Source organism: Salminus brasiliensis, chromosome 22, assembly GCF_030463535.1.
Source record: "Salminus brasiliensis chromosome 22, fSalBra1.hap2, whole genome shotgun sequence".
Classification (NCBI taxonomy): domain Eukaryota; kingdom Metazoa; phylum Chordata; class Actinopteri; order Characiformes; family Bryconidae; genus Salminus; species Salminus brasiliensis.
In genome coordinates, this window is record NC_132899.1 from 14,890,420 (window position 1) to 14,900,172 (window position 9,753).

Here is a 9,753-nt window from a genome sequence, read left to right on the forward strand (position 1 = left end):
AGCAGTAACAGGTGCTAAAACTGGGATGTTCTTGGGATGCTCAGACAGCCTAGATCAACCTCCACTACCAATGTACTGATACTGTCAGTCCATCCGCAGCGTGTAACTGCAACACACTAATGAACCTTATTTCCCCTAAAAATATAGCCAGGCCAGGCAGAGGTGAGGAAACCGTTATTTGATGGATTTCTACTGATGTATGTCTAACATACCAGCACAGCACGTGTAGCCATGCAGCCTTCCTCATGAACAGGACTGCCAGCGCAGTATTGAGTATTAGGTCAATGAAGGAAGCAGCGAAATAAACAAGTATACTAGTGAAAAGTGGTCGTGCTATGTCCGAAAGCCACCAAGGGTCGTCCCCACAGTGCTGAGGAGAACTTTATGTTAGATAATGCTGGTCTGAGGGATAAGCAGCCCAGTCCAGTCACGTAGGCACCAGCACGTAGGCTCGCCCTTCAAGTTCAAGCCCGGAGGACTGGAGAACCAACTCTTTATGAACACGTCTACACAGACTGGACCAGCTCTTTATTGGTGTCCTCGGCGTCGACTCTGTCCCGTGGCGTCACTGCTCTCCCCGGCGTCGGACCGGCATGGAGCGTCACCCTCTAAACACATCCCTTCACTTCGCTGTTTGGATTAAGAGCTCATCATGGCTGCGGCGCCACGACCACCGTACTAGATCAGGGAAATAGCCATGCAGGGACCGCCCCTGTGCTGGACCGCCATCACGCTCTCTTTTGTAACTGCGCTTGAGTGTAGTGTCAGTCGTGATGTAAAAGGCGGGGGGAGAATACTAGTAGTTTAAAGGGGAACTTCACCGAGGTTTCAGATTTGCTGCACAGCTCGGTGGTTAAGACGTAAACTAAGTCAGTAAGAGAGTTCTGATCTGAAATGCACTCCTTTGCAGAAATTGACCAAGTCAGAACTGTCCTTAATGGTGATGATAGGAACCAGACGGCTGTGTCTTTGAAAGCTAATGCTAGCTACCTCACAGAGAGTTCTTACACCAAATGATTAGAAATATGTTGCCAGATGCTTGTGATTTTCTTTTACAGTAATTTTACAATAAGATTTTTATCATTAAAAATATTTGTCAAATATATTTATAGTCAGGGATGCCATGTGGATGGAAACAATTGGACAATTTAAGGGCTTGTTGCTGTCAGGGGTCCAGAAAAATTATTAATTAAATATTTTGGCAGAATTATGAGGCCCAGTGTTGCCCCCTTATTGGGGGGCAAAATTCCTGGCAGCTCCTTGTTTGTAGAGGCATTCAGTATATTGTAAAATCATTCAAGGAAAAACACAACTCGGAAGACACCTATTACCACTATTGTAAATAAATCCTAAAAAGAACCTTCAACCACTCTGAATGCGTGAACCTGTTATAAGTATGAAACAGAAAAAAGTTGCTTTTGCAAGATATATATTCACAATATAAGCTCAACACCCTTGGAAAATGTGTGTGTACATGACTGGTTGAATGAATTTCCCTAAGCAAATCAAGCTAAGAGACTGCAGCTGTAACATGACTAATTAGTATGGACAGTTGCGAGGCCAGGCTATAAAATGACAAACAATGCCAGCTGAGATGGTCTTCAGGAGGCCGAGATCAAAAAGGCTTTTTTTTAACCAAAGGGACCACAGAGGGGTTCTTACAAGTAAAAGAAATTGAAATGAGAGCAACCTTCTGAACAGTTAACTATGGATATGAGATCACACTTCCAATGGCCCATCCTGGAGGAAATGGGTCAGTGTGATGACCCGTAAAGTATTGTAACATACAGAGCACTGTTCTTGCAGCGTACATGAATAGTTTGCCTAGTAATTTATGGTCATGTACTGAGTAGTGATGCCATATTATACTGTATCCCTTAAACTTTTAAGAGTTTAAAAGTCCATTAAAAGGCTACTGAATTATTCAGTGATTGCAAGGACCCACTATGTAAGTAATCCTGTTAAATGATTGAGAAACTGACAAATAATTCTCCATTCATGTCCTTTAGCGCATAAAACAGGTCTAAACTTGTAAACTGTAAATTATGTTTAGTGGTGACAGCTTCACTTGGGACCAGCACCCCAGACATTTTCCCCATTTTAACCAGGTTTGCTGTTTTGTGTGAAGTAATCCCCAACACACACACAGATCATGAGGAAGATGTATGATCACTTTCTTGCCCCCCAGGCACAATAGAGAATGCAGAATCAATGCGCACCCCATATCTCATTTCTAATTCTAGGAATAGTGTTCTTGCTCAAAGGAACGTATCTTAAGATTGGAAATGTCAGGGTCTTAATTTAGGATGAGTGAAGGCTTTGGCATGGAGCAGGGAGGGGTTAAGCAGGGTTTATCCAGTGGGCGAACACCTCAAAAACTCCAGCCCACAAAACCCCCACAAGAGCTGCAGCCATGGTCAGAGTTACACTCATGTGGAGAGACACCTAGGAGCAGCTGGGTAGGTCATTTATTGCATGCTGATGGTCTGAATTACCTTAACTGTTCGCCGTTGGTCTTTGGAAATCTCGGTCTTGTAGGGATTTACACTGGTAAATGCATTGTTATGTATGCTGTGTGTCGTTGCGTTCATCTTAATCTGGAGGTCATCTCAGTTGAAGGTCACATAATGAGGACACAAGTATAGCAAGAGTCAATTAGAGGAAGAGGAAGTTGTAGGAGTTGTTTTAGATACAGGATGTTTGTCACAGGGAGCACACGGTTGGGTAATGTTGTCTTTAGCTATCTCAGAGCACAATCAAACAGCTGCAGGATGCAAGTCAAACCTGTTACACATTTATACATGTTTTTCTTTTAGGTCTAAACAGTAACAAGGTATTTTGTACCTGGGTTAAGACATGTACATTTATAGTTGGGCTAACTGGCACGGCATGGATTCAGTTACATATTTGAGCATTGCACGCTGTTGTGTAATGGTAAGCTAACTGAGAAAAGTGAGAAGGGTCACTGAAGATGGGCCTACACCCTGAAAAATAATGGTGTTTCAAAGCAATGGTTGTTTAGGCAATGCCATAGAAGAACCACATGTCTGTTAAAGAGATATGCGAGTGTGAAAGTATGGTTCTTTATATTCTTCTATGGCATAGCTCGAAGAGCAATCTACAGTGTATAGCACTGGCTATATAGCAGTATAGGAGGACAGAACATGTCCACCAAACCCTATCCCATAAAATCACTTATACCTTATAGTGACTTTTGCAATAGATACATATGTAATTCCCATTACTGTGACACTTGGACATGCTGTCCTCTTCCACTCTTAATAGAAAAATGCTGAGACATGTCTCAAGAGCTAAAAATCTGCCAAGAACATACATACGGACATGCCTCATCATTCATTTATGAAGTGAGAAGAAGAACAGCATGTTCTAATGTCACAGTAGAGGGAATTAAATGAGTAGAAGTCACTATAACTCAAACGTTGGGGGGCATTCAGAGGCTGATCTTAACTCTCTCAGTTACTAGTGTGCACTGGGTGTTCCTATGCCTTTGGAAGAGCTTTAATTACGAGCATGGATTTAAAGAGTCTATTAAATCATTAAATCATTTAGCTTCACTAAAATGACAGAATGAGATGGATATGTTCTGTCCTTGTGTGCTGCTTCAGCTGGAATAAGATAATCTGAGACACAGTGATATTTGAAGGAGAAATGGTGTGGTAATTTCCATATGCACAGTAGAGGAGAAACGCTTGCTCCAGCATCTGGCTGTAAACAGTGATGACACTTCAAGATTCACGGTTAGGAAATATATTACATGTCGCTACATTGCTAGGATTACACAGATGAGTAGAGGCAAGGGCAACAGATTGATGCAACCGCTAGTACTGTTTGGACACAAGTATAATTAACGGTAATATTATAGGGGCTAGTATGAGTCTTGTGGTGTATCCCAAGTGACCTCACAGAGCTGAGACAGGCTGTATATTATAAATACACTGTATATGTATGGAACAGTGAAATAGAAATGAAACATGGACAGAGACATTGCTAGTTAATGGTGTATTGATTTGCTTCGTGAATGCATGAGAGCATTTCAGATCTTGAGGGCACGTCTAAATAAAGGAACAAAGCACAGGGACCCTCTCAACCCCTCCCCTGCCCCATTACTGAGCAATGTGTGAGATAATCTGGTGTGTGTGTGTGTGTGTGTTTTGAATCTGTATTGTCATTGTACTTTAAGTTGTGCAAGTTACCGAATTATAAATACAATCTTAATGTACATAACTAGATTTACATATTAGTTGAGGGTTGGGTATTTAATGTATTAATAAATAGGTAGAGGTTGTCTTTAAGTGATATTTGTGGTTACAATCTCTGAGGGTGAGGGTGAAGGTGAAAGTATGCACCCATGTCATAGTCATTTGGGAGTGTGTGTGCACACTCACAGTCCTTGTAGTCAGTTCCGTGGTTGGGCTGAGAGAGGCGATGGAGTCCACAGCTCTGAAAAAGAAGCAGTAAAGTAGAAAAGTGACCTTGTGTAAGTTATGGAATTATAGTGTACAATCTTCATGTACATAATTATTTACATATTAATAGAGGGTTGGGTGTTTTATATATTCAGAAGTTGTGCTGAGACATTTGCCTGTTAAAAAAAAGCTACCGTTGAAACGAATGGCCAGGGTGTGTGGTGTCTAAAGTTTTCCATTTAGATTCACTCTCCGATACACTATAAAAAATTACAGTTTCAATGCTTCGCTGACTTATGCTGAGTAGATAGAATAGTGTCTTTATCATTGCCACTCCTGTTCAAGTGTAGGGGTAGCCCAGGAGCAAAAGGTACCAATTCTTGCATACTGCTGCTTTAAGGAATATATAAAAACATCCCCCTTTGTTCCATGACAAACTCACACAGGCAAACATAAATATACACTTTTCAGATTAAAACTGAATACTTGTTAATTATCTAGAGTTGCATTATAACCTGCATGCTTTATGCCAACATATTTGCTTTCTTTCTTTTTGGAGTAGTTTTGAGTGACCTAAAGAAAGCATCATGGGAGGAGTGGCACTGGATGATGGAGGCTGCGGGGTCAAGGCTCCAGATGGTGGATGGGGCTGGGCCGTGCTCTTTGGCTGCTTCGTCATCACTGGATTCTCCTATGCTTTTCCAAAAGCTGTCAGTGTCTTCTTTAAGGAGCTGATCCGAGAGTTCGACGTGGGCTACAGTGACACTGCCTGGATCTCTTCCATCCTGCTGGCAATGCTCTATGGCTCAGGTAGAATCACAATACAGGGCTCTGCAAGCATGATGATAAGTGAAGGCTTATTGATTTAATTATCCTTTCCAATTTGGCATAGCAGCTGTTTGTTTATTTTAGCAATACAGTTTAAAGGGATATTGGATCATCCATTATTCAAGAAACAAGGGAGAGGATTATCCTATATACAGTATACCTCTTACCTCTCAGTATGTCTTTTTCCTTGCAAATGTAGTGTTAAATATTTGTTTATTTATGTATGACATACAGTAATCTGCTAGAGTCATAGACATCTAAGAGAGTGAAAGCTAAAGCTGGCTGTCTGATCAGTATGTTTATATTTGTTAACAAAAGGTATAAGAAATAGATTGTCTGTGTGTATGAGCACATTGGCTTAATAAAGCTTAATGAAAATGCTGACAACAAAAGCATGTTTCTGTCTGAATCTTGAATACCTCCATACTCCCCATATATACCACAGTAGTGAAAGTCACAAAACACTAGCTTTCAGCATATTATTATTAATAATAATAATAAATTGATTATAAATATACAATGTTACAACTACATTCAGATTTAGAGTCTGTGATTTCATGACTTGCAAAGTACACTACATAGAGTGTACAAAGTACAAACAGTGTTTTCTTCGTCTTTGTGGTGTTTTGATGTCTCTCTCTTTATAGGGTACTATTACCTAGTACTTGCATGCTCATGCAACCTTTTCCAATGATTTGATTCTTATAGGGCCTCTGTGCAGTGTTTTGGTAAATCGCTTTGGATGTCGTCCTGTGATGATGGTGGGTGGTCTCTTTGCTTCTCTTGGCATGGTCTTGGCATCTTTCTCAACCAACATTATTCACATCTACCTCAGTACCGGAGTAATCACAGGTGAGAGTCAAATCTCAGAAAGAAATATTATTATTATTTGACCCTTTAACAACATTTTTCTTTCCCCTGAAAAAGACTTGCCTAATGTTTGGCCATGTGTGATGTATTTCAGGTTTGGGACTTGCCCTGAACTTCCAGCCTTCACTTATCATGCTGAACAGATACTTCAGTGAGAAGAGGCCCTTAGCCAATGGCTTGGCAGCTGCTGGAAGTCCGGTAGCACTGTGCTGTTTGTCTCCATTGGGCCAAGCTCTTCAATACTCGTACGGCTGGCGTGGCGGTTTCCTCATCCTGGGGGGAATGCTGCTTAACTGTTGTGCATGTGGTGCCCTTATGAGGCCCTTGATAGCTCCTAAGAAGAGTGAAGAAGACCAGGAAGCACCAAAATCAGAAAAAGAGAAGCCCAAACCAAAATCTAAGTTGCTGGACTTCAGTGTCTTTAAAGACAGAGGGTTTGTCATCTACACTGTGGCAGCAGCTATCATGGTGCTGGGTCTGTTTGTGCCACCAGTGTTTGTGGTAAGCTACGCCAAAGAGCTGGGCAATGAGGACACCAAGTCTGCCCTTCTGCTCACCATCCTTGGCTTTATTGATATCTTCGCCAGACCCACATGCGGTATCATTGCAGGAATGAAGTGGGTACGCCCCCGATGTGTCTACTTCTTCAGTTTCGCTATGATCTTCAATGGCATCACTGATATTATAGGCTCCATGTCAGAGGACTATCCAGCACTAGTGGTCTACTGTATCTTCTTTGGTATCTCCTATGGTATGGTGGGAGCCTTGCAGTTTGAGGTGCTAATGGCCATCGTAGGAACGGAGAAGTTCTCAAGTGCCATTGGACTGGTATTGCTGGTAGAGGCAATGGCGGTGTTAGTGGGACCACCTGGTGCAGGTTAGTTCACATTATTACCCATCCCATCTTCTTAAGATATGTTGTAGCAGAACAAAAATAAATTGTTTGGTAAGTTTTGTTGAGCTTGTTCTTCTGTTTGAATTTGCAGGACGGCTCCTGGATGCCACCAAGGTCTACATGTACGTCTTTCTGCTGGCAGGCTGTGAAGTGGTCCTCTCAGCTCTAGTACTTTGCATCTGCAACCTGCTTTTCATCAAGAAGAAGCCTGAGCCATCTGATTCTTCTGCCAAGATGGAGATGGCTGTAACAGAAACGGAGATGGAGCAGCTGAACAAAGCTCCTCTAGATGAAAACGAGACTGAAGGTAGCAAGGGAGAGGCTCAGCCTGAGAAGGTGCAGGAAATACATCAAATCAACCAAGAAACAAGTGATAGGTTAGAAGCAGAACCACAGAAACAGCCAACACAAGAACCAGAGACCAATGAGGATGAACATGGTATTAAGGTGGACTCAGTAGACCTTGAGAAGGTTTCTAATGAAGCGACCAAAAAAAATGGCTGTGTTGTTGAACCTGAATCCTCCCTGTGACAACATTACCACAAAGACCTGCCAGAGCATTTTCAGAAAGGACTGAAGAAAGAGCCTGATTAAAAGCTAGATATTGCAGTTTTGTGTGTTTTGATGTTGTGAGCTTTACTGTACTGTTCTGAAACTGTCAAGACACACAAAATTGAGTGATGTTTGAATTTTTTTGGCGCAAAAACAATTGTCAGATGCATTTAGAATAAACCATCGCAAGAGGTGCTGCCAGGGATTTTAGGCCCCATGAAAAGATTGGACTGGACCCCACAACTCTAATAATTCTGCCAAAATACATTTAGTCCCTTGGAATCTTTCAAGACCTTCATATAATCTATTCAAAATACATTAATCACACGCCATGTTCACATTACCAAGCTGACACCGATCTGATTTTTCAGGGCTGGCATGCATGTGGTTTCAGGGACATATTTGTTCACTTTACAGACAGATCCAGCTCACTACAGACAGATGCAGCTAACAAAAAACATCTGAATTGATTAATGAGGCTTGTAATGTGAACATAGCCACAGTCTCCCTAACAAAAGAAGTCGTTTATCTTAAAGATCAAGGGCAAAATGTGTATGCAATTGTATGTATACAGGCCAAAAACAAAAAAGGTAACAGTGGTGAGTTTACACTGAAAATCCACTAGGCTGAGCTCAAAGACCCATCCTTTAAGAAGTTAGTATCTAAAGCAGGGATGAGGTGCTATTTAGAGGGACTATAGGGATTACTGTGTGTGCAGGGGAGAGATTAAAATGGATTAAAGTCTAGCACCTCAATTTAGATCTGGAACCAAGACTTTGGCCAGTAATTGTTAATGGGCCAGCAGTGTTATTGTGAGTACATGTTTAACTGTCTGTGGCATACAGTGCTGGCTAGTGTACTGTACAATGTGTTTCAATTAGGCATACTGTAATGACCTGTTTGTGGCTAAGCTGTCCTTGAGTGAGCATGAGAACACTGTAGTACACTGGTATGATGTTTTAAAGTAAGTGTTGGTCCTGTGTCTCAGTTAACCCACATTTGTGTAACATGTACCCTGCTTGGGATCGATGAGAGTGAAACACACATAGTACGTGGGATCCTATTCGCACAGATGAGTGAATGTCTATACCAGTGTTTCCAAGTTCATGCTTTGAGGTATTGGGGTATTCAGCGTGATCCCCTCTCTTAACATGCATGATTAAACTCATTAGCTAATTAACAAGCTATTTGTGAGCTAAATCAGGTGCGTTATTAAAGACAAAATACCAAACCAGGGTTTTGAGGGCCAGGAACAGAAAACACCGTTCTATACCTCTACAGCGTAGATGAGCTTAAGTTATTTTTGTGGTGTATTGGCAACAAATCGAAAAGTCACATTTGTTACTGGTACCAGTATTTTTATTGATGTTTGATAGACTGTGATTTCTTTTATAGTAGATTATTTATTTCTGGGTTTTTTCAGTACCTTTGTAAATCATTTTGGGACATCAGTTATGGTAGTTATCAGTTATGGCAGCTGTATAGTTATCATTTTCAAAGTGTAGTATTTTAACATTAAATTTTTTAAAAATCTTGTTCATGTTAAAATGTCAACAGTTAAATCGGTCATAAAGGAGTCAACAAGACATGCTCATAAAATACAACTGAGCACTGAAAGAATATCCCATACCTGATATTTTGCATTGAGTTATTTGGTCAGCCGAAAGACATTTCAGTGATCACCTGTCTGTTTGGTGTGACTTTCGTTTGCTAACCAGCAGAGTGTACATGGTGCTCTTTGTGTATGCTTTAAAAACACGATTGGCTGTGCCTTAAACCTGAATTGTTACACAAAACCTATAGATTGTTATTTATTTTAGAAATAAATATACTTCTGCACTCACATGTGGACGTCTTATTTTTAAGATTCTTTATTGATCTTGATTAAGATTGATATAAAGGCTGAAACAACATACAGTGGCATGCAAAAGTCTGCAGGCAACCATTGTTAATGTCCAAGAAATACAAATTTCAAAACTTTATGAATATCCTGGTTCCTCAGTCCTTGTCCCAACCATAAGCAGTCGTGGGCTTTTCTAAGCAGCCAAGAGAGATTAAGCCCTTGTGGCAAAATAAGGATACAATAAGATAGTAAGGCATTATCAGGTGGCCATTTTCTCAGTTTAGTTCTTAGCATGGTCACTGGAACACAAAGGTCCAGTTGAGTTCTCAAAGATCAAG

General features: G+C 40.9%; 2 protein-coding genes across 3 annotated transcripts in view; one reads left to right on the forward strand and one right to left on the reverse strand.

The window, feature by feature from the left end:
* Positions 1–2,566, reverse strand: part of ccdc57 (coiled-coil domain containing 57) — a 23,303-nt gene extending 20,737 nt beyond the window's left edge. Inside the window, exon 1 of the mRNA XM_072668065.1 lies at positions 2,496–2,566. The gene's annotated coding sequence lies outside the window, so the exon portion shown is untranslated. The remainder of the gene's footprint in view (positions 1–2,495) is intronic.
* The window catches only part of slc16a3b (solute carrier family 16 member 3b), a 10,390-nt gene extending 975 nt beyond the window's left edge, over positions 1–9,415 (forward strand). For both annotated transcript variants that reach the window (XM_072668068.1, XM_072668067.1), the window contains 4 exons: positions 4,990–5,237; positions 5,964–6,107; positions 6,220–7,002; positions 7,112–9,415. In XM_072668068.1, coding sequence (XP_072524169.1) covers positions 5,015–5,237; positions 5,964–6,107; positions 6,220–7,002; positions 7,112–7,551 — 1,590 coding nt within the window. In that variant the 5' untranslated portion in view covers positions 4,990–5,014 and the 3' untranslated portion in view covers positions 7,552–9,415. The remainder of the gene's footprint in view (positions 1–4,989; positions 5,238–5,963; positions 6,108–6,219; positions 7,003–7,111) is intronic.
* The last annotated feature ends 338 nt before the right edge of the window (positions 9,416–9,753 follow it).